Source organism: Trematomus bernacchii, unplaced genomic scaffold (genome assembly GCF_902827165.1).
Source record: "Trematomus bernacchii unplaced genomic scaffold, fTreBer1.1, whole genome shotgun sequence".
NCBI classification, from domain to species: domain Eukaryota; kingdom Metazoa; phylum Chordata; class Actinopteri; order Perciformes; family Nototheniidae; genus Trematomus; species Trematomus bernacchii.
In genome coordinates this window covers 3,581,340-3,608,708 of record NW_022987564.1, presented here as the reverse complement: position 1 = coordinate 3,608,708, position 27,369 = coordinate 3,581,340, and the positions used below count along the sequence as shown (strand labels likewise).

The following is a 27,369-nucleotide window of genomic DNA, read 5'->3' as shown; positions in this document are numbered from 1 at the left end:
GCGGAATATTACTGCCAAAAGTCACGTGAGTGAGTCACGTGACTTTTGGCAGTAATATTCCGCCGTGGCTGGCTCATACACAGTCACACATGCTCACTCACACATGCTACACGGCAGCAGGGGGCGCTACTGAGTCCATTGGGAAGACGGGAGGTTGAGCAGAGCATGGAACAGCTCTTGCCAGTCTGATGACAGGTGTTATAGTGATAATATTATAAACAAGGTGAATTTAGCGATCACAACGAAAACAGCCAAGACACATATTGAGCCCAGAAAATAAATGTTATTAGGGGCTGTAAATATAATAAGCCTTTGTCTAAAAGGGACAACATTGTAACTAAAGAGATTTAAACTATATATACAGCCAGGGGACGTTCGGGACGAATCCCGATGGGCCGGTACTGAAGTGGGCCGGTCGGATAAGTCACTGCTCACCCCCCCTTCCCCCCCGTCGACAATTTCCTCGCGGTATTTACTTGCGGCACCACCGAGGTGGGCCGCTTACTTGCGGTACCGAGGTGGGCCGGCGGTACCGAAGTGGGCCGGTCGAGAGTCCCGGGCTGATTTGTTGTCCCAGTCCGCCCCTGTATACAGCGATTCTGCACTCGGTCAATCAGCTGCTTTTCATTTTTATTCCTGCTATATTCAATGAGTGATACAAATATTTTTTACCACAAGTTCTTAATAAAACTGACACTGTTGGACTTGGTACTAGTTGACTGCAACCAGAAATAAAATGAAGTACTTTACTGTGTACCTTGTGAGTAATCCTCTGTCAGAGTCCCCTCCATAGTACATAATGCATGTTTTTTGCTATCTTTGATGAATGATAAAAATAAAATGTTACCATTAGTTCTTAATGAAATTGATACGGTTTGACTTTGTATTAGTAAGCCTACTACTAACAATACATTGAAGTACTTTTACTGTGTATTTTTTGAGAAATACTCTGTCAAAGTCCCCTCCTGTGAACAAAATCAAGCCACTTCTGCTAAGTTTGATGAGGGAATTCTTTTTTGTTGCCATTAGTTCTTCGTGAGATTGATCCTGTTGGACTCAGTACTACTGATACTACCCCCACAAGTACTATGAAGTACTTATTGTGTACTTTTCCAGTAATCCTCTGTCAATGTCCCCTCCTGAGTACAAGAATGCATGTTTTTCTTTTAATAAGCGTTAAAAAACATTTCTTCCTGAGACTGATATTGTTGGACAGAGTATTTTAAGAGGATGGTAGACATGATATCAGCAATACTTCCAGTCAGTACTCCGGCAGCAGCATTTTCACACCTTGGAAAGTCTTTAGAGTCTGGCCTGGAATGGATAGCTGGTCACAAATATCCTTCAGCAAAGTAACACACTCTGTCACATGGTTGCCCTCTTATGATGCTGCTGTCTTTTAATATATAATTATTCCTCTGCCGCTAGTTCGTTCCTCGCAGATTCTTCAGTCTCATCAGCCTCATCCTTCCATCAGTCCCAGTTAACGCCTCCAGCCCACTTCCAGTATCTGACTCCATATGATATTGTCCTGATGCTGTAAGGGTGATGCCCCATGATCACAAAATGACCCCTCTAGAGTGCCAAGGACCTCATATTATGTCTGTCATTAATGTTACATCACCCATTAAATCACCCAAAAAATATTTTTTTCCCTCATCAAACTTAGAAGAAGTGGCTTGATTTTGTTCTCAGGAGGGGACTTTGACAGAGTATTTCTCAAAAAAATACACAGTAAAAGTACTTCAATGTATTGTTAGTAGTAGGCTTACTAATACAAAGTCAAACCGTATCAATTTCATTAAGAACTAATGGTAACATTTTATTTTTGGGTCATTCCAGAATTGGAGGACATTTCATGTCCCCCATATAAAAAATCTAATAATCCATGCCCAAAAAGCTAAGACATGCACTTGTGTTAAATATACTTGTCTTGAGACAAGATGCATATAAAGTTGTAGAAAAAGTGGTTTCAAAATATTATTTAAAATATCAAATAGCTCTCGAACACCCCCTAAAATTGCCCTTTTCTCTTGTCCCAGCTTCTTGGTGACCAACTTGCATGTCAACTATAACATTTAAAATAGGGTTTTTATTTACTTTTTTGGTATTATTCTATTGATATATGTGTCTTGTAATGGTAAAATCAATTTGTTAAATCATAAACACATTTTAAATAACAGTAATTTTGCACAGAAGGTGTGTCCCTCAACATGCGCGCAACCCTGTTACCGAAACCTTTTTAGCTTGGCAGAGGAAGTGAAAAAACTGTTTGTCGCATGACACAGTGGAAAGGACATCAGCAAGCCATGTGCTACTACCATGGGTAGACCAAAACTAAGTCCTCTCTTTTATTTGTAATATATTTCCAATCTTGTCACTCTTGAAGGAGTGTGGCACTCATACAAACGCAACCCTGTTACTCAAATTATGAAACAAAAACAAATTAATTTCAAATGTATCTTTCTTTTGTTAAATATATATAAATATAAATATAATATAAAGTGTGTCCATTCCTTGACAATAGCATTACATTGTGCAGCTAGCATTAATTCCTGAGGTAAAAGCTAAAATTAGCATTGATTTTCAACCCTGTTACTTGCAACCTGTTGGAGTAGAACATTTCTGCTACGCGCCGTTCGTTGGATGAGGCTGGATCTCTATTAAATTAAGAAAGGAATTGAAAACACCGGAATCAAAGTTATAACAAATTATCTGAGTTTACTTCTAGTAGGAAACCAAACACATATACAAGTTATACAGAGTACTCGAGTACTCCGGACTTTCAGATTTGTGATGCGATGCGGATAAATGCGTCGGGACCCGCCAACTCATCAAACCAAAAAGAAATTGGACTTCAGGTTTGTGATGCGATACGGACACAGTTATCAGGACCTGCCACTCAACAAACCAAAAAAGCATTTTTACACACACAAACATCAGTATTTCTATCTGTCTTTGGGGCGGAGATTTGTCGATTCTTCCTTCCCACTTTTCTCCCAAGCGAATTAGAGAGCCCCTGGGGAGGAGCTGTTTAAACTGACCACCTCCCCCAAGTGCCCTGACTGGCTGGATTCGCTTCTGGTCTGGTTCAATCAGAGTTCGGACCATAAAGTTCCATAAGGTCAAAAGTCAATGTTTATCTTTACCTTATCTTACTCTACATTCCTTTCCCAGGGGATATTTTCACCTAAACTATCCTCCTTCAGACATTTAAACTCTTCCTCACCTATTTAACGATGTGTCTTTAACGACTTAACAGCCGCATCTGGCTTTTAGGGATGATAAGAAGGATGTTGGTGTATTGAAACACAGAATCTCTGAGCCAGTGAATTTAAAAGTGAGAATAACATTCCTATTCTATATATAATTACCCAAACCGTTGTGATTACATAAAACAGTTCAAACAATACATGTTTACTTCAATACAGTGTAGAATCATATCTTCTTACTTCAAACCCTGTTACTATAATTAGAGTAACAGGGTTAATTCTTCATTGGAAAATATACATTTGATGCCTTAGCTGGGCAAATCACTTTTTTTTATGGTTTATTATCTGTTTTTCCTAAATACATAACAAAAAATAATCAAATGAAAGGTTCATTTTTCAAAAATGTTGGTGTCTAAATTGTCCTCCAATTCTGGAATGACCCTTTTATCATTCATCAAAGATAGCAAAAAACATGCATTATGTACTATGGAGGGGACTCTGACAGAGGATTACTCACAAAGTACACAGTAAAGTACTTCCTTTTATTTCTGGTAGCAGTCAACTACTGTAGTACCGAGTCCAACAGTATCAGTTTTATTCAGAACGTATGGTAAAAAATATTTGTATCACTCATTGAATATAGCAGGAAAGAAAATGAAGAGCAGCTGATTGACCGAGTGCAGAATCGCTGTATAGTTTAAATCTCCTTAGTTACAATGTTGTCTATTTTAGACAAAGGCTTATTATATTTACAGCCCTAAGAACATTCATTTTCTGGGCTCAATATGTGTCTTGGCTGTTTTCGTTGTGATCGCTAAATTCAGATGCTGGATCGCTAGAAACACCGCTGTCATGATCAGGCTGGCAAGAGCTGTTCCATGCTCTGCTCAACCTCCCGCCTTCCCAATGGACTCAGTAGTGCCCCCTGCTGCCGTGGAGCATGTGTGAGTGAGCATGTGTGAGTGTGTATGAGCACAACCACGGCGGAATATTACTGCCAAAAGTCAGAAGAAAAAGTTTTGTACTTGTAAAAAAAAGTTTTGTAGTTGTAAAACAAAGTGTTGTAGTTGTAAAACAAATTTGTGCACTTGTAAAAAAAAGTTTTGTAGTTGTAAAACAAAGTGTTGTAGTTGTAAAACAAATTTGTGCACTTGTAAAAAAAAGTTGTGTACTTGTAAAACCTAAGCTGAATTTGTCTCTGAAACATGATTTATTAGAAAAATGTTATGTGTTTGTTTGATAGATACGTTTTTTCTTTGCAAAACTAAATTCATTAGTTTGTAGATGGTGTTTTGTATTTGCAAACCACATTGTGTTTGTTAGTGAATCATAAGGCATTTGTAAAACCTGTTTAGTTTGTTTGTGGAGTTATGGCAGGAAATTAGCTCCATAAAAAAACATCAGGCTTATATAGTCCAAAACACGGATAACAACAAAGTCGTAAATTGAGGTGGCACTAATATCAGCCGCGGGTGTCGGAAAGTCGGGTCACCTGCGATGGGTCACCTGCGATGGGTCATCTGCGACTTCTGGACTTCCAGCAGATGTGAGATATGTAGGAGACAACACGTATGTGCCTGTCTCCTCATAAAGATCAACAACCTGAAATGCCCTGCCTCCTTCCATCATAAAGAGGCCGCTGCAAGGTCGTACACAGTTCAGAATCACACATGATATCAGTGCATTAAAACAAACCCTAAGAGTGGAGACAACAGTATTTCTCCAACAGTGTCCAAAATATGTCCAAAATATGTTGCAAAAAGTAAATACAATTACCCACAATGTTTTGGACAGACGGGGTTAAAACTCTGTACAGAGGTAACACATTTTCCATCATAGATTATATGAACTATCGACCTGCCCTTTTGGAAATGTAATTGTTTTATTGCGCAGGGATCTAAAAGCGTATCATATCGATCTATACACCACACCTTGTCCACATTATCTCAGGATGGAAAATCTAATTCTAAACGGTTCTAATCCTGATTATTTTAGTAGTTATCACAACTGAGTAGAGAAGGAAGTTATTTTCTGTTTGTGTTCATAGCAGGGAAAAAATCTGCAGTGTAATTGTTGAGCGATTCAGAATGAATATAAACCTAATCAGTGTTTCCTTCTAATGGGATTACTAATCAAATGCAGGCATTTACAGAGTGGTGTTTGATGACTGGTGATCTATAGCTGGTCATTTAAAAGATGTACATAAAGCCATCAGTGTATGTACAATAAAAATAGAATACAGTTTAATAAAATAAAATGGACATCGCACAGATTTTTCTGGTCATTGGCCATTATATAGGAAATTGCCAAATGTTGTTGCTCGTTATTGTGAAACCACACGTGGCGCAGCTCACTGACAGCTGGCTATCTATCAGCTTGCTAATTCTGCCATGTTTTAAAGCTACTTCTTTTACAGAAAACAAGCTGAACAATGTTATCGCTCAGCTGGTGTGTGGAAGCATTAAAGCATTAAAACTGTTGAATTTTATAATAGCCATCGCTCTGACCCTTCTCCAAGGTTGATTTGAATGTATTAGTCTGTTCTATTCTTTGTCTTTTTCAATAGTTTATACACTATGTGCATCATTTAAAACTTCATTTACATTTGCCTCTACCCATGTTGCATAGTATTTCTGTTTAGGTCTGTTTTCCATGTTTTTAAATATAGTTGTTTCATTCAATGTTTATATCTTAGATTAGAGGGATGGAGCCAATCCAAGCTGACATCGGGTGAAAGCAAGTGTACACCTTGGATTTTGGGAGGAAACTGAAGCACACTAAGAAAAACCCACACAGCCACAGAGCATCCACACAGAAGATTTGCAGCTTTCATTTAATTAAATGTACTCAAATGCAATGTCCTCCAGTCAAAGAAATGTAAGTTTATTGATTGTCATACAGTATGTTGACTTTGGCTGATACAGTGTTGAGCTCAAGGATATTTAGGTTTTTCTTGCAGCAGCATCTTTGGAATAATTTGTATAAAGCAAATCCTGGGATAAAAAGACTTGGAAGTCCAGCCAAAAGGAAGATGATAACGTAGACCCAGCTAGGATAGGGTATCGCCTCCAATAGGGGGAAGTTTTCCTGTAAACATGACACAGAAAATATACTTTTAATGTGATCATTTGGAGAAATATATCTTACAACAGTTGTGAAACATACCGAGTTTGGATTCCAGGTGAGGTATGTGAGTTCAGCGTTGACTTCGGTGACAAAGTAAAACACAAAGATGACCAAAACGATCAAAGGGCTGACCACTCTCCACGCCGCCTGCCAGAAGATGTTGGGTTTGTGTCCAATCATGAACTCAATGTCTTTGTTAAACCTGTCAAAGAAGGTAGATTTGATTTAGGACTCTGTAGGAATGTCATAATAATCAATTGTAAAAGACCTATAACTTCCATTTTTGGATTATTGCACTAAATGATGGGATTATTGCAATAGGCTCAGCTATCCCCCATTATCTTAACATCTTACCTGTCCATTCCATACAGGTAGGCCACGGCAGTCATCTCACAGAAGGCGATAATGAGCAGCGGGATGGAGCCTGCGAAGCTGTCGAAGAGGGCTAACCAGTAATTTCCAGACGGCAGAGCAAAGATGAGCGCAATCGAGAAGGACACAAGGCATACGACTCCTAAAGAAAGATGAAAAACATCTCATTGTGTGTGGTAAGTAGTTTATTCACAAAGTTACTTAACCCTTACTCTGTAGAAATGTGCCAGCACACATGGGTGCAGGATCATTTACCTGTGATCACCTCTTTAGGACAGTTCTTAGGAAAGATTTGTAGGTCCTGCAGGGGGACCACGACTCCCTCTATACTTCCAAACATGGTGGAGAGCCCGAGACAGAAGAGCATGATGAAAAACAGAACGGACCAAAGAGGAGAAACAGGCATCTTTGTGATGGCCTCTGTGAACACAATAAAGGCAAGACCGGTTCCCTCCACTCCCTGGAAGACAAGTGCACAATTACCATTTCATTATGAAAGCCCTTTTAGAAGAAAATCTAAAAAAGATGCATATTAGCTTTGTGATGAAAAAATTACTCATGAAGTCATTATAAAGACAAACCTTCTGGAATAATGAATTAGCATCTCAACAGAATAACATAATGTCTCAAAATTAAGAGAAACTTATTTTAGGATAGCATTTTAAGATTTTGAGAGTCATTATTTTTGGAGAGAGTTTCTCATTATAATGTGATACTAGGTCATTATTTAGAAAAAGTCTATTATATTTAAGTATATTTTAGGATTACAATTCATTATTTTCAGATAGAAAGTCATTATTTTGGACAGTTTCCTATTATCTTGAGATAGAGTAAAGCCCTTTTTGTTTTAGATACCAAGTCATTATTTTGAGAAATGTTCTCATTATTTTTATTTTTTAAACATTAGGTCATATGACTTTAAGAATAATTCTTATTATTTTTTAGATATTTAGACTTTATTTTGACACTTGAGTCATTATCTCGAGGAAAGTCATTATGACCTACAGGATTATTTATTTTTTCAATACAGTCGTAAATAGCCTTTCATTCTCAAAAGAATTGTTACAAAACACATTGATGCCTCCCAAAAAAAAAAGTCATACTTCACTAAGAAAGGTCCTGAGGTTGCAGGTGTTGAGGTCCAGCCCCTGAATGACCCCTGACCCCGAGATCGTGCTGTTGAGATTCTGCAGAACTTCATCGTAGTTGCCCTCTGTGAACGTCCCCTCAGAAAGATCAAACGCATTTAGCAGCAACAGGATGTTTCTGAAATGGAAAATGTTTAAATTGTGTGACTGAAAAACGATACTTTTGCCTCGATAACAATTAACATAATGTTCCATGCACATACTCATGAAGGCAGGCGTCAAACTGCTCCGTTGCCCGGAAGCCGATGATGGAGTAGATGACAGTGGCGGCAAAGATAGAAGTACATCCATTAATAAGAGAGATGATAAGAGCATCTTGCTCACAATTGTTGCTGGTAGAAAAATACAAAATGAAGAGTTTTATTAGACGTTTTTGCAAGAAAATGCATTAAATAAGAATATTACATTTATGTGACTTTATTCTGTTCATTGCAGCTGATAGATTAGGTGTTATTTAGACTCAACATGGTCTTACTGAATAGAATTGTAGCTGGAGAATGAGATGAGACCTCCAAAAGCCAGAGAGAAGGAGTAAAACACTTGGGCTCCTGCATCCAACCACGTTGCCGGGTTCACCAACTCATCTAGCTAGAGATTGATAATATCATTATCAGAGTGGTGAGTGTGTCTTCCAATGCAAATATCAGGAGTACTACATCTAATGATAATACTAACATCTGGCGTGAAGAGGAACTTGATTCCATCTACAGATCCTTTCAGGGTCAGTCCTCTGATGAGGAAGATGGTGAGGACCACGTATGGCAGAGTGGAGGTGACGTATACAGCCTGGCAGAGAGGTAAACCATTTTACAATAACATTAAATTATCTGTAAAAAACATTTGTTGACATTTCCTGTAGCTCTTTTCACTGTGAGACAAAGTTAGACTTCTCTTATCACTTTTCTGATCCATACAGTACTCACAGTGCCAAATGGTATCAACATGAATTATCATAGCAGGGGAAATCAACTAATTTAGTGGGAATGCTGATACAGCATTCCAACTATCTGTTATGCTACGCACTAAATTCTTTATTATTCCGCCGGGTTATTTTGCACCTCTTCTTCTCCCACATTCCACATCGCAGAAACTCTGTTCAAACATCAAAACGTTCAGCTCGGTCGGGAATCTATGGCTATTACTTTTCTCATTCATAACTTTCATAATTCCAGAGATACATCCCATAATTCAATCACATTTTTAACATGGAAGTCAATGGAGAAACTCTTCAGACTTGAACAATCTTCATGCAAACGGCCCAACACTTCACAGGTTTGGTAACGATGCAGCCATCAAAACATCTAAGCGTATTATTGGGTGTCATCAAATACCATTGCCATGGCGACAGATCATTCGTCATCAAGTTAGTTCAATAGTTTGCAGTTCAAATATTCTGCTGCTTTTCCAAGCTTTTTTTACTTTCTTTTCTTCTCTTATCACACATTCAAGCCCCCAGTGTTCATGTATCATTTCAATCTAAATTCTTCACTTTCTTCTTACACATTACATTTCAGAATAGCAATTCAGCGTCAGCTTTTCAGCATAAAGCATTCCCACTAGCAATTTCTTCAGGAATTGCATTCTCTAGTTAAAGTAATTATGGCTGAACTATGGCTATTCAGGTATAGCACTCCCAGAGACTTGTTATGTGCGTGATGGTTTATTTGGTTATTGGAACACTTACTGGATATGAGCCATCATTTACAACATGCTGTTAGTTACAGCCAATACTTGCCTAGTATGACCTGCTCGGATACAGTATATCGTCATCATCTGATGTGAAGCATGAGACATCAATGCTGCCAAATAATAGAAAGTGAAGGCACCCTACCTTGCCTGTAGTCTCAATCCCTCTGATGCAGCAGATATAGAGCACACTCCACGCAGTAGCCAAACACAGCACCATCCACCACTGCACTCCTCCGGCGTCCTCTATAGTCACCGAGGTGTTCAACGTCTCTCTGTACCAGAAGTAGTCCACTGGAGAGCTGCGTTTGCACTCAGACACTAGATCTAGACGAGGAAGGGTGAAAAAACAAGAAATCGCCTTAGAACATATTCGAAAATATTAAACTGAAATTGGAGATGTGTTTTTAAAATGGTGAGATGCCTGTGAGATTGTCATTGAGAGGACACTGGCTCCATGGCAGGGGGCTCTGGAAAGAGTTGAAGAAATACCACATCACCCAGGCGATGATGGTGTTGTAGTACATGCCCACTAAGAAGGAGACAATCATGGATGCAACACCTGAAATAGAAGGGGAAGAAACGGTGTTAAATATTGCACCACAGAAATTACACTGTAATACTTCCATAGTGCAAAAGGATCTATTATAGGGTTCTTTAGAAAGGGAGTCTTTAAATCCGGAAATAAGTCAGCGTTTTTGCACTCCTGGTTCCTTTGATTTTAAGTATATGATTTTTATATATTTTTTTGGATTTTGGTTAGATCCCATAAACAAGGTCCATGGTAAACATAAGGATTATATCACGTTTCTAGGACATCAAATGTGTCTGTAAATACAGCTACTTGATGTCAAGTGGCTGAATGAGACTACAGAGGTTGTTGGTGACATTAAGAGTCATCATGCCAAGCAAGTGGAAACTCAACTACTATGTGGTAAGGTCATTGGACCGTAGTATTGACATTTAGTGCTGAAAGTTAGATTTTTACTTGGCAACTATACATTTACGCTTTAAAAATAATAATAAATGTGGTATTCCCTTGTGAAGATTATCTCAAACTCTTGTTGGCCACAGATGGAACCCAATGGAAAAATCCCATTAGCCTTTGTCGAGGGAACCAGGGCGATGATAACTAATGGGTTAGCTATACAAATATGTCAAAGATCTGCGTAGGGCAAGTGTTTTCAACATTTTACCTCAATACCAGAAAACCAGATTTCCATTATTTCAAATAGGACTACAAATCCCTCATGAAGGCACTCACCAACTCCAGCCAAGTAGGGGCTAATTGCAGACCAAACCCCTACACTTCCCTTTCTGAGGCGTTGGCCGATGGCGAACTCCAGGTACAGCAGCGGGATCCCCTCCAGGACCACCAGGATAAGAAAAGGGATTATAAAAGCACCTGGGAGACACCAACGTTATCAGATATAGAAGGAACATGTTAGTGATAGCATAGATAAAGCTTGTCTACTGTTACCAGGTATGATCGTTAGATATTCTTTACACCTCAATTCATAAAAACAATCTTTAGTTTCTGCCCTGCATGAAATAAGCAATTTTTTCAGGTTCATGGCCAAACAGGTGGACATTTTAAACACATTTAATTACATTGAACAGCTATTTTCAATACTTGAATTTACATCTAACTTGTGCAATTCCTTTTTTATTATTTCTTATCATCTACCTTGCTATCGCCATGTCTTTTTTTTTTATTATCTCGTTCTCTATTGCTGCCGGTCACTAACATTTACCAAAGATATAGTTCTTTATATAGAACTGCAATATAATGTCTTATTTCTTGGGGTAGTTGGAGTTGTGCGATTTTCGACACATTGGAGCCCAGGGGATTTTATAGTTTACTAGAGATTGTTGTGAATCTCTCTGTAGTAAAATGGGCTAAATGTTAACGACTTGAGATGAATATGCAGACTCTCCCAAACGGTAGTTCATAAACGGACCTTGACATCAGTGGCACGAAGATTGTTGGGAAATCGGATTTCCACCTTCAAAATGTTTTCAGCTTATCTCCACATTGCCTTGAGGGTTGACCGCAAGTTCAAGATAACAAGCCAAACGCAATGTACAATAACCTTTGTATGTGAGTCATCTTTTCCTACTCTGTTGATCACGGCATGAGTGAGTGTTTAGCGTCATCTTAAAAATGTTGGCTTTTAACTGGAAGTGCACTTAAGTAGCCTAACCATCATAAAATTGATTAGACAAAATATACTAAAAAACAAATGTATATAGTTTCCTTTTTTTTGGCTGAAACAGCTTCAGTTAATGTGGGTGGTGCTGTTTGCCTGCTTGGACATGGTGTGTTATGCTACTCATACTTAGAATCATGGTAATATGTCTGTATATCTAAAAATAAATCAGAGTGAGCAGTTGGTTAGTGAAGTAAAAAGATATGATTCTAAACTGTATTGAAGTAAACATGTATTGTTTGAACTGTTTTAAGTAATCCCATATATAATGTCTTCTCACTTACAACTCACTGACACAGAGATCCTGTTTCACACACACAGCTCCTTTTCACCAGAGCGCACACACATGTTCTTTTCAAGGTTCTTTCTGGGTAGCATTATGTTCTTTCTGGGCTCATTATATCTGTATACAATGTTTAATTGTCTGAGAGTAACAGTTTATGTGAAAGATGCCATGGGAAAATAAGGGAGTGAATACCGGTGCAGAGATAAGATTGACTTTGACCTTGTAGAACCTTAGAATCTCACGTTCTGGTCAGAACTCTGATTCGCTGTATTGAACCCGGCCAGAGGTGGATCCAACCAGTAAGGACACCTGGGGGAGTGAGCAGCTCACACAGCTCCTCCCCACGGACTCTCTGATTCGCTTCGGAGTAAAATGGGAAGGAAGAGTCGACACATCTCCGCCCCAAAATATGGATATAAATACTGTTGTTTTTGTATGTAAAAATACTTCTTGTTTGATGAGTTGGCTGGTCCCGATACTTGTATCCGCATCGCATCACAAACCTGAAGTCCGGAGTACTCTGTATAACTTGTATATGTGTTTTGTTTCCTACCAGTAAACTCAGATAATTGTTATAACTTTTGATTCCGGTGTTTTCAATTCCTTTCTTTATTAAATAGAGATCAGCCTCATCCAACGAACGGCGCGCAGCAGAGGGGGGCGCTATCAGCCACCCCAATAGGTGTTCTGCTCCAACATTAGTCAGCCCCTCCATGATCATGTCAAGGCTTTAAACATCTATTTGCAAAATCTGCCACAAAGTGTTAAGTAGTCATCTGTCATCTTTTTTTTGTTACAGCAGTTTAGGTCTAAAGCAGAAATTAGCAAACGTATGCCTGCGCAAAAGACTGTTGGGCCGTGATTAATTTGTAATCAATTCAGGTTTCACCCTGCTCTACACTCAGTTGTGTATGTGGGTGTGTGCTAATTCCCTCAGATCACACTTCAGCCAATCAAGAAGTACAGGGGATACTCTGAACCGGGCAGATGCACATAAAAACTCATAGTTAAAAAACAATGCTTATTGTACTGAAGGTGTGTGTATCGTTACTTTATTGTACCTGGGCAGAGGCAGGAAGACGCAGAGGGGCATATAACAAAGTGGCTGTGTTTGACTAGGGAACTCAAAGGCTCTTTTTTTGATGCCCAGAAAACTCCCAAACAAAAATACAGGTTCTCTTCATATACAGACACAACCACATACTTACAGTTGGCTCTAAAATATGAATAAATCTATGGGTTGCACTTAAATTGTAAGTAGGTATTCATGTTTCCTAAAGTATAAAGCCCACCCAATCTGATTATTCCCTCATTTTCCTCAAGCGCCACTAGCAAGTTGATATCTATGTTTTTTAACCTCTTAAGCCCTGAGCCTGTTTTTCAGGTCTCAGGCTCGAAAATGACATTCCCAGAACAAATGACCATATCTTCCCTTCTAAAAGGGTTAAATTAATAATCTTTATTCTCAAAGTAATGATAAACCTGTGAGTTGGATGTAGAAAAGTCAGAATCAATATAGATGTTTTTTATTTTAAAGAAAATTCAGATTTTACATAGTAAAAAACTGTAAATTATAGTGTCCGTCCAAAAATTATTTTTTACTTATAGTGAAAACTACCCTTGGATGATGGGTTAGTAGACTAAAAGCTTTAGGAATCCAAAGTACAACATATAATAAGTACCCTGTATCAAGATTGATGCAAAACAAGTGAAATTTGACCTTTTTAAGAGAGATTTAGCCAAAAGACCCCACTTCTGGGGTCATTTGGGTGGATTTGCCCTATCTCTGGCCCCCCTTGCTCGATTTTGATGAATGAAATCTCTTTATAACCGCTAGAGCCAATGGAATCGAGGGAAAGTTATATACACACCAAAACGTTAAGAAATAAGGAGTGAGAGTGACGCGTTACCAAAACCGGAAGCTGCATACACTCTGGTGGCTACCATTAGCAGCTAACTTTTCCGCTCCGATTTTTACATAAAAAATTGAATTATGGATTATAAATAATTTTTTAAAAGGCACAGGTCCATTATCAACCTATGGATCAACAGTTGTAGAATTTTTTTTTTTCGTTTTAATGCCATTGAACACGTCTTTTGACCTAATTGACAGCTACGGTGAGACGATCTGCCGCAAAAGCTCCGTAAAGGTACGTGTTGTGATATCTGTGTTTGCTTCCCCTGTCGCAAGTTCGGATCGCTCAGTGATGATACTATACCTAAATAATCAGTGGAGTCTCAGCTTTAATAGGCTATATTGTATGTGCAGCTACGATAAGTAATAAGGGTATCTTCATCTTGAATTGTGTGCCGCAGTGCGTTAGAATTTTTTCGCTCAGGGGTCATTTAGACCCTTCTTATGAGACTTGTGTTTTGTTTTGGTAAAAATGGTTCATATCTTCAGTTAGCTGAGATTCTTCCCGTTAATCTGGTGCTACACATTAATAGTTTCATAAATGTTAAGAAGCCCTGAGACATTATCTCGAAAACAAAAAGGTGGGAGGGGTCCAATGGGGGGACCGCCGTGCTTAAGAGGTTAAGCTTTGCTGGTTTTTGATGACCTTGCAGGATGAATCATTAAAATTCCCTTGGATATCCCATTAACTTCCATCTAGCCCCATCTACAGGTCGAAAATGAATTTGTCTTTGACCAAGCACCTGCAAACTGACTTCCACATCAGCCTCAATTGTAGGATACTTTGTGTTTAGTGTGAGTTAGAAAACGTTAGCATGTTAACACAAACATGGTAAACATTACCCCTGAAAAACATCAGTAGCCTATGTTAGTGTTGTTATTGTTAGCAGGTTAGCATGATGACGCTAGCATAGTTCAAAATGCAGCTGCACACTTAGCCTCACAAAGCTGCTATAGTAAAACAAGTATTAGCATTTTATATAAATGTTTATAAGGAGGTATAAAACAGATTTAGTTTTATAAAAATAATGCAGATGAATCATACAATTATATTCCTATCTGTATTTGTACTAGCATCTGATAAGTTATTGTGGTACCACTTTACAATAAGACTACCCTTATAAAGGATTCATAAAGGGTTTATAATTAGGTTATGAATTAGGTTGTAAACACTTTATTAATCATTAAGAACCATTTAAAAACCAGTTCTAACATAGTTTTCATACATCAACACAGGCTCACTATTTGGCAAGATGACTAAGCCTTATATTGGCTACTTAGCGAGAATCAACTCAGTGAACAACATACCAAGGATGCTGGCTGATGAAGGAGTCTTATTGTAAAGTGGTACCGTTATTGTTTGCCATCTTGAGATATGCTAGTTTGTCTGATAAGTGATAGTGATATCTGAGCACGGCACAAGGCCATGTTTATATTTGCATGTTATGTCAAAGCCAAGGGGTAAAGTTCAAGGAATCGGAAAAATCCCTGCTTTCATAAATCCAGTTTCCGTTACCATTTCTTCCTAATTTCCTCTCCCATTTGTGTTTTAAAATGTACAAGCTCGGAAAATGTCCAGAGGTTTGGCACATCTGTGGGTCTTTATGGAAATGGAAATTCTGTCTATAATGGCTTTCATTCACCACTTAAAGTTAATATTTAACCTAAATCACCCTAAGTGCAGATATTAGGCCCAAGATGATGCATCATGGTTTAAAGCACCACTTTGAAATATGGAGTATGTTTGCTCATACATATTACTTTAGCCTTTAAAATTTCAACTCACACCAGAACATTTGTCAACAAATAAAAACTATAATAAGACTATAAAGAACACATTTTTTTTATTAAAATAATTATTATGGCTTTTTGCAAACTTGAAAAAAACATGCTTATTTTTAACCTTCAAATGTGTTAAAAATCCGTCATTAATTTGTTAATTGATGTATGTCTAAGAAAAAAGGCATTTCTATAATTGTATTTGTAAATTTGTTAGTGTGCCAGATTAAGACAGTCTGAATGTGTACCGCTATAAACACTGTATCTTTGTACACATGTAAAATAACCTTTAAACATACATTACGCAAGTTCAGGTCAGGTTGCTTGGATTGCATATTCTAACATTCAGTTTGAATAAATAATTACTTTCAGATGGGTCTGTTAATGAGTTACAATCCATTATAATTAGAGATGAGGTTACTAGGTTAAACTTTGACCAAATGTAGACTGACCAAGTTTTGGAAAAGCCATCATCAACTTCTGGAAACAAGTAAAGATTTCAGCACACCCGGATCAAGACCACCAGACTCAGGACAGTATTTCATTTGACTTTCTGTTTTATCTTATCTTTTTTACATGGACACAGTTGACTTATTCCTGCGTTTACGTGTACCATTGTGTGACTTGCAGTATTTTATGTCTTTTCTTTTTATGTCTTAAGTTTATTGAATGTTGCATTCTTGGAGGAACCTTTGAACACACTGAGTTTACAGAAAATTATCCTCATCCCAGCCTACCTCCTCCATGGCTCTGACACAGGTAAGGGAACCTCCAGACGTTGCCAAGTCCCACGCAGAAGCCCACACAGGTGAGCAGGTACTGGGCTTTGTTGTCCCATTTGGGCCTGTCCCCTGTCTCCTCCTTCTCCATCCTCTCCAGGTCCGCATGAGACGGGATTCGGTCATCAAGACCAGGGTTTGGGAGAACCAGCCTCATGGTGTTTGTCGAGTTAATCCAAAATGCCTGACAGCCTTCAAAGCTGAGTGATTCTCAGTACTACTGACTAACTAAGAACACCAACGTTTTGTGGGACTTGCAGAATCTGTTCATCTCATACCATCTATGTGGAGCATGGGTGTTAACATCATAAAATATTCCTCCCTATCAGAGGAGAATGAGGTGGTCATTTTGACACAAACACACATCTAGGGGGAATTTGCATCCTTTAATGCAATTGTGGAAACTGCAAGGACCATTACCTCACAACACAACACATGTTACTCTCATCTTCAACTTTACCACCCTTTGTTTCAATTAACTGCATGGTCATTCTGAACTGTACTGTACTGCAGAACGTTACAGAGAAACAGATAAGAAATTATACTGCTGGAAGTTCGGAGGGTCAGGTTGCCTCTGAACTTTGTTCTTTAGAGATTTAATGGCATGTTACACAAGACCCTTTGCTCACAGAGGATGTTTGCAACCTACCATCCATCTAACAAGCCCCTTAAACGCATGGCTTCCTCCTGTTAAACGTATTTACTTCATGACACCGCTTGTTGTAACTGCTTTCTGTTAGCGTTTTATTTCTTCTAGTCCATTTCATCACATCTTATGTTTTAATTTAAGTGTGTATGTTTGTTTGTAAGCTTGTTCGAAATGTTTTAATTTCAAAGTGTATTTAAAAGGGACTTATTTTATGCATTATATTTATTCAGCTTCATCTTTTACTGTATTTAATTTTTTTCCATGTGTGTTTAATTTCCTATATTACTTTCCCTTTATTCTGAATTTGTATCCCTCTTTAGATGTCCCTATAAATGTATCATTAATGATATTGTTATTGATATTATTTATTTATGTTGAATTATTATTCGTATTATTATTTTAGAAACTACACGTGCAAACTACTTTTTTTTATACAGTAAATGTGAGATACTGTTGCACATCAGTACACAAGCTACCTCCTATTGACTTCCATAACAATACTGTATATTTGATTTGATTATTTAGAGTACTTTGCAATAGTATACTGCACGTATTTTTTTTGTTTATCCAGATTTCATGTAAATACTTTCTTGTATAATAGTTTCACTCGTTTTTATTTAATTTTTGGTTGTTTTTTCTTACATTTTATCTTCTTTATCTGTGCTTATGTATGCACCATTTACACCAGTACGAATTCCTCGTATGTGTCAACATACAGTACTTTAAAGTGGACCTATCATGCTATATTTAAATGATATATTGTAGGGCCATACCTATATAAGGTATATTTATTTATACGTTTCTGTTTTCAAAATACCAAACAGATCATGCATTTTAGCTATGCCTCATTTCGCTCTATTTGCTGTTCTCCAGCCCTGTTTTTGCAGGGGGCTGATTCTGTGAGCTGCAGCTGACCACGCCCCCCTGCAGGAGAGGGGAGCGTGCTCTGATCAAGTCAGAAGAGGGGGAGAAAAATAGATCTCCGTCCTCCGTGTTTTATTATATTATTATTAGGGCTGTCAAGTTAACGCGTTAATAACGCCACTAATTATTTTAACGCGATTAACGCATGTGTATTTTTTGTCCTCGGCCGCCCCGTAGTTTCAGAGCGCATCAAGTTTAAAATACCATCAACAAGCTGATGCTGACAGCCCCGCTCCTGCCGCCCGCTTGTGGCAGACCACACTTCCACGCTCACCGGCAGGCCTGGACTGGCCGTCGGGAGGACCGGGAGGGTGTGTGTATAGTGGCGCGAGCGAGGCACACCTTACGTGTTGTTGTTGTTGTTAGCATCTGGTGCTAGCTAGCTGCGCTAACTAATATAAGGAGCTGTTTCAATGACATTTCGACAACAACTGCGCCGAGCACTTGACTTTATGCAGGTAGCCAGACAGTGGGACATTGTACGAAAAGTCAGCACACTCAGCACGGATAGTACGCGCAACATGATTGCAGCGTCCAGGCAGCTCCCGTTCGAGCATATATGCCTTGAGCTGCACATAGCTCCAACGATCCATCACAGTGTCTCCACACACACACACACACACACACACACACACACACACACACACACACACACACACACACACACACACACACACACACTTTGTATTGTATTATTGTATGAGAGGTTCCAGGTTGAATTGAGGCGAATATTTGTAATGTTCAGAGGTTGTTGTGTTTAATATTCATGAGAATATTTGTAGAGATGTCCCGATCCGATCATGTGATCGGGGATCGGAGCCGATCACGTGATTTTCAAAAGATCGGAATCGGGAGAAAAGAATCGGGTATCGGGATTTTTTTTTTTTTTTTTATAAAATATTTGTATTATTTCATTTAATGTTACAAAACAAAAATGACCATGTTCACGTCTTAAAGTCATCCTGAGGCCTTAGTTTTGGTTTAAAATTACACAACATCATGTATGTGTTGCTTCTTTTGGGCTTGTTTTCATAGACCTGGTTGCTTATTTCTCTCAAATCTGGCAACAGAGTGGGCGCAGTGTCTAATAGTAGCAGTAAGCTAACGAGAGGCTACGTTCAGCTGGTGACTCGGGAGTCGGGACAGAGAAAATGTCAGGAGTTTGGAAGTATTATAAAATTGAAAGCGAAGGCAGTGTAACAGCCAGATGCAATGTTTGCAAGGCGGAGGTTCCGCGTGGTGGAAAGAACAGAGCTACGTTCAACACGACCAATCTAATACGCCACCTGAGAAACAAACACCAACAACAACACAACGAGTACACAGCGGCCACTCAGGTAAAGGCACTGAAACAACCAACACTTTCAGAGACTTTTAAAAGGAAAGAGAAACTGCCCCAGAACAGTGAAAAGGCCAAAAAAATAACAGCCAAGATAGCTGAATTCATCGCGTTGGATGACCAGCCGTTATCTGTGGTGGAGAACGTGGGGTTTAAGGGACAACTTGAATGCTTTTCTCCTTTTTTTTCTCTTAATGCATTGCATAAAGATCGGATCGGGAAAAATCGGTATCGGCAGATTGTCAAAATCAAATTATCAGAATCGGATCGGGAGCAAAAAAAGGTGATCGCGACATCCCTAAATATTTGTCATTGTTCAAATGATAATAAACAAACATATAAAGCATATTTGTCCACTCATATGTTGATAAGAGTATTAAAAACTTGAAAAATATCCCTCTAAGGTACATTTAGAACAGATAAAAAATTTGCGATTAATTTGCGATTAATCGCGATTAACTATGGACAATCATGCGATTAATCGCGATTAAATATTTTAATCGACTGACAGCCCTAATTATTATATAGAGTCGTTATTCATTTGTTTTAAAGCTCAATAAATAACAAAGAAGACCTTTGACCGGCACTTTTCTAATTTTGTCCGGAAGATTTAAACTTTAACGGACATCTTGACCGGCGAAAGAAAACCTAACTGAAACTCTGCCACACGGTCCCCTCGTTCCTTGGAAGAGGCGGAGAGGTGGGTGTTTGTCATCTGCTGGTGGACTAACCGGAGAGAATTACAGTGCTTGCCTCAACGGGGAGGGATTGCATTGAATTACAGCAGCAGGAGCAAACGCTTGCCTCGGGGAGGGAGAAAAAAAGCCACAGCGGAGAATAAACAGAAGGGCAACCATGGCAACCATGCGCGGGAAGTCTTCTTCGCTGCTTTTGTGGCAGACTACAGCACCACTTACAGGCCTGGCATATGTACTACAGCGTCTCCAGCGCTTTCGAGCGGCAATGGCCGGCCGTGGCCCAACCCCAGATTCCCCTGATAGGTGGAGAGTTGGCCCAATAGCCGTAGCGCCACTTCTGTGACGACATAGAAGTGTTCAAATCTGGATCAGTTTTGATCAGATCCGTTGCAGCCCCGTTTTAAGAGATTTGGGTATGGAGGAAAATAGAGAGGGTTGTGTTTTCTGACACTTGGTGAGTTCCCTGGAACACCGGGGACACATATTCATGTATAAAAGACGTACAAAAGTGCATTTTGCATGATAGGTCCCCTTTAAATAAACCAGTAAACCAGTTTCTGATTCTGATTACTGTATAACATGCATTTACGCCTCTTAGCCACTAGAGGTCGGCATTTGTCAAGACTGCAGTTTAACATGCACCAAAAAGGAACATATTTATTTATCCCTGTATTCATCTGATCTGGACTTGTAGTGTTGGACTCTGTTGTGAGCTTAAACCAAACCAAACAAATCTACTTTATTTGTTAATTTATTATATTTTAAGTTTAAGATTTCCCCTTTTCTTTAATCTAATGTTGCACTAACACAGCAGTAGGTCCTTATTGTCCCTTAATTTGTTAAATGATTTATAAATATACTCATTTTTTGCAAGGATTAGTGCAGTTCATTTTCATATAGGAAGCCACTGCTAAGCCGGAGACAGTGATCTGAAGGGAGGTGGGGGAGTGAGGCAGAGAGGAAAATAGATATGGGGTTGTGGGGGGGAGGAGGGGGGTGGATTTAGTGTGACTCAGACAGCAGACCGGCTGTCCCAGGCTGCGCTGATCCTTCACTCTCCGGCCGGCTTCAGTCCGCCTGCTGCCTCACTCTATCACCGGACACCTGCCTCTCCGAGAATAACACACAGAAACATCCCAGCAAAGCAAGAGGAGCAAAGCGAGACAGCCAGGACACACAACCGGTTTCTTAGTGCCACTTTTTCGGCTTCCAGCACCCCCCCTCCCTCTCCTCTCCTCCTCCCTCAGGAGCGCGCTTGGAGACCCGGGTTTGTTGTCGTTACTGGGAGAGGAGCGCTCAGCGACCCGAGCCTCACACCGCGCTGCCTCCCCTCAGAGGAGATACTTGCATGGATGCACCATGGCCACGTTTGTCTGCAGGGTTCAGTTTCTAGATGACACCGATCCGTTCAACAGCACCAACTTCCCAGAACCGACGAGACCGCCGCTGTACACCTTCAGGGAGGACATCCCGCTCATCAACCAGCTAGCAGGCATCCACCGGCTCCTCGGGGCTCCACACAAGGTAGGGTTACCGGCATCAAATCATCTGAAACTTCATTTATGTCACCGTATTAATCCCATAGTAGGATGCTGATTTTGTTATAAAGCCAAAAAAACACTGGAAACAACAAAAATAGCACAACATTCATATTACTTATTAAAGTTTTCCTCTTTATATTCTTACACGCATAGGCCTACTTAGGTTCAAATCAGGGCTGCATGAGGTTGTTTTGAATGCTGTTTTTACTTTAAGCCTTCTTCAAATAAACTTCCATACCCACCATTCAGAGGCTATTTTGAGAACACAAGCAAGCACAAGTGATTGGCTCTCCAGCCTGAGGACTCGAACAGGGTTGCAAACGTTTTCCTTGAAGCCCACAGCAACATTACACATGGGTTTAGTTTGTTTTGGAATAAATTACTCAATATTCACATTCATTCCAGTGTTGGCAAAGGCTGACAATCCACCAGCCCTAAGCAGACTTCACATTTAAGAATAAGGATGCATTCTCGTCTTAGAATAAACCTTTCTTCTAAGACGAGAAGATGCATTCTCGTCTTAGAATAAACCTTTCTTTATTGTTTCTGAATATTTGCATTGTCACAGAGACAGGTGTGCAAATGCATCAGTGAAACCAGATCCATGGGACAGTCAGTGAAAGCTGTTTCCCAGCCAAAAGCATGAATCACAGAGGATCAGATTTAGTGGCGAGTCAGATTATAATAGTGTATTATAGTAGTCTGATAGAAAGTGTCTGAATTTCAGTAATAAAAGCAACACTGAAAAGCAACACACATTCCTTACTGTTGAGGCTAGGTCACAGAAACACACCTGCAGAGAGGTAAAGCAGATGCTGAGCTTGTTTTTATTCTTCATTTGCTATAAAATTCAAGCTGAAAACATTGAATTAAAAATAAAAGTCAGACACCAAGAGAAAAAAGAGAGGCCCTCTGGCTCACAACCCTGACAGCAAACCAGCGTTCGACAGCAGAGTGGTTTTCCAGACCAAATAGATCTTTTGCTGCCCCATCTTTAAAAGCCACAAAACAAATGAAAAATGGCCCACAGCACAGAAAAGCTTATGATTACAACCTCCACACAGACAGATGGCACAGCCCGTGTTCGTGTTTGCAATTTGGTTCACATCAGAAGGAGGACTGTGTGCAATGGCAACTGGATATTGTGCTCAGATTATAGGGATGAAACTGAACGGTTGCAAATCTGCCTGTCAAACTGTCCGCATCTAAACCTTGGTGTTAAAATATTATTGGAAAATGTCAAAGCTTGCAAAAGGGACAATTTCCTGAGCTTTTTTTTTGGTCTTTCTTTGTTAAAGCAGTTTTTTGTCTTAACTTTCTGTGCTCTTCTCTGAGAAAAGCCTACTGTATGATTATGTTGAGATGGTGGAGCTCTGCATGTAAAGTATAGGTCACTTGTCCCAGAATTCCTGCGGCCATGGCCTGGATCCCTGCGACACTTTGTTCTCCTCACTTTGGCTGCTGTGGTTTTCCTGACCTCTTCCTCCAGCTCCTCTTCCACCTCTCTGGCCATGCACCCGTTTGTAGACTCAAATACAAACACGGTTAGGCTAACGTGCCAGGGCTAAATCAGTGCATCCCTAGTTTATGTGAACAGTGTGTGTCATTTTATCCAAACTGCTAAACTACTACCACAGAATTACAATCATCACTTTCCTGTTAAACCTAAATTGATAAATGAGGCCCAACAAAGTTAATCAAAGTTGAACTTTCGAATGTTAAAGATGATATCAAGTAAAGATTTTTGAGTTAAATTTAGCCTCAACATCAGCAGTAAAAAAACTCCCATTTCCCTCAAAAACAACAAAGCACACTTAACAGCTCAGCTAGTATTTCATTACCTAAGGGTTCCCATTAAAGCAAAACTGGGAGATTTAATAGCTGTGTAGCACCCACCCTCCTGCACGCTCTTCAAACGGCCGTATCATCTATTGCTCTGATTCTGACACAAAAACAGTTCCTAAAAACTTGTTGGAGTTACGTAAGGTTATTGTTAAGTGTTGACCCAGCGTGATCGCCAGCAGGCTTGGTGTTGTTTCAACGTGGTAGTAATTACTCCCCTACCCCCACTTTGTTCTCTTTGCCTCGCTCTTTGGGGAGAATTTGATTAAATGAGTGTAAAGTATACTAGCCACTAAGTGTTCCCTTGGCCCAGCCCAGAGTGTGAAGAGCTTGCGGTTCCTTCTGGAGCCACCTCTCAGCCGGTTCCGTCCAGCATGATGTGTTTTGTTTTGATATTACTGCTATTACCCACGCAAAGTGTTTTAGGAACGAGACACCCTTTGGAAGGGGAGCTGTTAACATATTGGGTTTCTGAGTGGTCTCACTTCTCGCTGTCCAAGCAGTATTTCTACGATTGAGTAACGTGTCTAGATAAAGCTGAGCAGCAAAAAAAAGCAGAGACAAGGTGTTGACACGTGTAAGACACAAATGGGGGATTTTCAGAGAAGGCCTCATTTAGGGATAATACAGACTCTTAATTGTTAGTGGATAGAAAATGCTGAATAATGCTAGATGATTGAGCACAAGAAATGCTTTTGTCTTGTGCTGCATAAAAAGCAGGGCAGTAGGACAGGGTATGATTAACTCTCCTACTTTCTCTACCCCGTCTACCCCCCCTCCCCTATTGGCACGAAATGTCTGAATAACAATGGAATTGCACTAGGGTTCAATAGGTGGTGATACGGGTGTTAGACTTTACATTTGAACCCTAAAACATGTTAAAGTGGTGCTAGAAGGCAAGATTTTAATGATGGCAAAGTTGGCTTGATAAATAATGACGGTGAGGTTGCAGATTGTACCAACTGAATACCTCTTTGCCCACCCCCTCCCTTTCTAAGCCTGCAGAGAATATACGGGTCCTAAGGTAATATAAAACATTTAATAAAATATTAAATTTCTTCTGATAGATACTCCAAATTCTACACACTGCTTCTTTTAATTTTCATTTGCCATCATTACAACTAAATGTAATCCTATCAGTCCAGGATGTACTTTGTATTTAATGCTAACGAGCACATGTTAGCATGCATACAGACAAAAGTAAGATAACGAATTTGTCAAACGTTAAACATATCATTACATTACATGTCACTTGTTAGACGCTTTTATCCAAAGCGACATATACTCAATACTGTGGGCAATCCCCACAGGAGCAATTTGGGGTGAAGTGTCTTGCCCAGGGACACAACGACATGCTGACTGCAGTGGGGTTTGAACCTATGAACCCCTGATCCTAACACCAACGCACAACCCACTGCACCACACGCCTCCCAACCTATTGTCAATTTGATCATGTTGCCATTGTAAGGTTAGCTTTTTAGTAAAGGTAAAAGTCCACTCAAGGTCCACTTATCTTTTTACTTAGCTGTCAGTCTCATTTCACAAGTCTCTTCCTAATTTATAACTATCAACACAATATCACAGTGGTCTATCTTGCAAAACATGGCCATGACAGTCTTTTTTATTTGCCTGAATGACTGAATTTGGATCAGGGAGCTGCACGTTTGCTTTGCGGATTATCTTTTTGGCACACATGGATTAATGTTGTTGTGAGAGGAAACTGGAGCAGAACCCAGAGTCACCTCTTTTAATTATGCCACATGTTTCCTTGCTCTGAGCTTGGGATTACTTAAAGAAATTATTATCTCCTTTGCAACACTTTGGCATTGGCAGTGACCGTCACCCCCCTTTCAAACTCCCAGCCTTTGCGGACACACCCACCCTTGAGCTCTTGTGCGCATGCTGCCTCAGTGCAGAGTAAATATAGCAAGGTTATATTTATGCTGTGAGTCCATCCGACAGTCCGTCTCTCTGTTTCCCCGTGAGAAGGAGGGACAGACGGAGGACAGCAGCAGGTCTCATGATCTGCGGTCGCTGCTGGTCAGGGAGTGTCGTCATGCAGCTCGCCCCAGACAGCCATGGGGCGTTTGGCAGCACACCAGAGGCTAGGTTAATCCTACCCATAATATAAAGGTGCTAAATGCTAACTCAAATCCTGACAGTGATCTCATTCACCTATTCATATATCAGCAGCTTTGACAATAAGTCGCAAAGCTCTTTGTAACAATAAAGACGTGATGCATGTTACGTTTTATGAGTTGTAGCTTGAATGGCTGCTTGCACCTGCTATCAACATGTGACCATACCCATAAACATCAATGCCAGTGGTGTGCAGATATATTACTGCGCACCTGGCCTCAAACTCAGCATGGTTTCTCATTACACAGCATAGCGGCTTAATTCTGACGTAGGCTATTCTGCATTGCTTTCTTAGATCATGCATTTGCAGATGGCATGGGTGCAAGATTGGTCAGTTTTAGAGTATTTACAAAACAGAATTTGCCAAGTGCATGAATGTAGGCATGTCAATAAAGTATGTAGGAATGACTAAAGAGAACTATAGGTTCTGGAGCTTCAAAGTTGTACACATTATTTAAGTGTTATTTTATCGGCTGGTATTGAAACGCACGTAAACCTTTCTTTATTTCAGTGTTTCCCTCTGGTTTTGGTTTCATGTTTTGCTGCCTTTATTGCTTTGTTTCTACTACTGTAGTTAATTCCCTTTACAGCTTTGTAATGCTGAAAGCAGAGCCGCACCACATTGGCTCGCCCACTTCTCATGGGCCACTGTACACACTTTTTTTGAAATCCATACCCCGTAAAGTTGCTTTATTTTACAGGCTCAAGTTGTTTCAAAAAAGGGTGTGAAACACATGCAGAGACATACTGTAGTGAAGGACTATTAAAAATAGTGAGCCCTGAGACCTTTTTCATTCCTGTGGGTGGTTCATGTACGCACATCACAGCATGGCCAGGGAAATTTCACATGCCATCATGTACTGTATGTCAGAGCGCTCAATCATATTTTCCATTGCTATTTTAGGTATGAAAGCCAATTTTTAAGTTGGCCCTCAGTTTTGTTTGATGAAATCCAATACCTTGTATCAAGTCTATACTGTATCTGTCATCAGGACTTGTATTCCAAATATATTTTCATTTTTTTCCATAGCTTGATGACTGCACGCTACAGCTCTCCCACAATGGCACCTATCTGGATCTGGAGTCATCTCTGGCTGAGCAAAAAGACGAGCTGGAAGGCTTTCATCAGGACGACACAGGGTGAGACTGATTCACAGTTTGAAACTCAAACACTATCACTCTTCACTGTTCAAAACATTTGAGATAAAGTAATGACCCCCCCCCCCCCCCCCTAGCCTTTACTCTCCCCCACACAAACACACATGTCTCTTCTTAGTTTCTAAATTTGTATAAAATTGAAGGAATCACAACTGTAGGATATGAATTTCTTGGAACCACAAGTTCATGGAAAGTATGAAACACTGTGGAAAGCAGGACAGATGTGCCCTCTCTTTCACAGCTACGGCTCTCTCTCTGTGTTTTTGTTTTACAATAACTCATAATTTATCGACTCTGTTACAAAATATCACAAACCTGTCAACTGTAGAACAACTTGACCACTTGGTAACAGTGGGTCTCATATATTAGTCTCTTACTGGATATTTACCAGCAGAAGTTCTGGAGTCTCTCTTTGAGGAATAAGAGAAATGGAAAATGGAAATCTGCTACCAGGGCTCATAATTTCCACCTCAAAAAGTGTTGGTCGTGAGCAATCTAGATGGTGACACACATTGTATTGTGATCAATAGGTTTGGTAGAGATTGTGACCCAAACAATATAGCAGC

General features: G+C 39.7%; 2 protein-coding genes across 2 annotated transcripts in view; one reads left to right on the top strand and one right to left on the bottom strand.

The window, feature by feature from the left end:
* Positions 1–6,095: 6,095 nt before the first annotated feature.
* On the bottom strand, positions 6,096–16,710 carry LOC117478114 (sodium-dependent neutral amino acid transporter B(0)AT1-like). Its single transcript, XM_034125017.1, has 12 exons — positions 16,472–16,710; positions 10,809–10,949; positions 9,969–10,106; positions 9,690–9,871; positions 8,534–8,644; positions 8,334–8,446; positions 8,062–8,190; positions 7,814–7,976; positions 6,966–7,170; positions 6,693–6,852; positions 6,378–6,540; positions 6,096–6,299 (listed from the first exon to the last, which is right to left on the bottom strand). Exons 1-12 carry the CDS (start codon positions 16,668–16,670, stop codon positions 6,096–6,098), a joined length of 1,908 nt encoding a protein of 635 aa, XP_033980908.1. The 5' UTR covers positions 16,671–16,710.
* A 4,443-nt stretch (positions 16,711–21,153) lies between these two features.
* fhod3a (formin homology 2 domain containing 3a) overlaps positions 21,154–27,369 on the top strand; it is an 82,931-nt gene continuing 76,715 nt past the window's right edge. Inside the window, 2 exon segments of the mRNA XM_034124436.1 lie at positions 21,154–21,647; positions 26,676–26,785. Coding sequence (XP_033980327.1) covers positions 21,483–21,647; positions 26,676–26,785 — 275 coding nt within the window. The 5' untranslated portion in view covers positions 21,154–21,482.

Excerpts from the sequence above, each read along its gene's own strand:
- LOC117478114 (XM_034125017.1), bottom strand. The coding sequence starts at position 16,670 with ATGAGGCTGGTTCTCCCAAACCCTGGTCTTGATGACCGAATCCCGTCT. Across the intron at positions 7,977-8,061 it reads TTTGACGCCTGCCTTCATGA|AAACATCCTGTTGCTGCTAA; the intron begins GTATGTGCATGG and ends TTTCCATTTCAG. Across the intron at positions 7,171-7,813 it reads TCAGGACCTTTCTTAGTGAA|GGAGTGGAGGGAACCGGTCT; the intron begins GTATGACTTTTT and ends CTTGTCTTCCAG.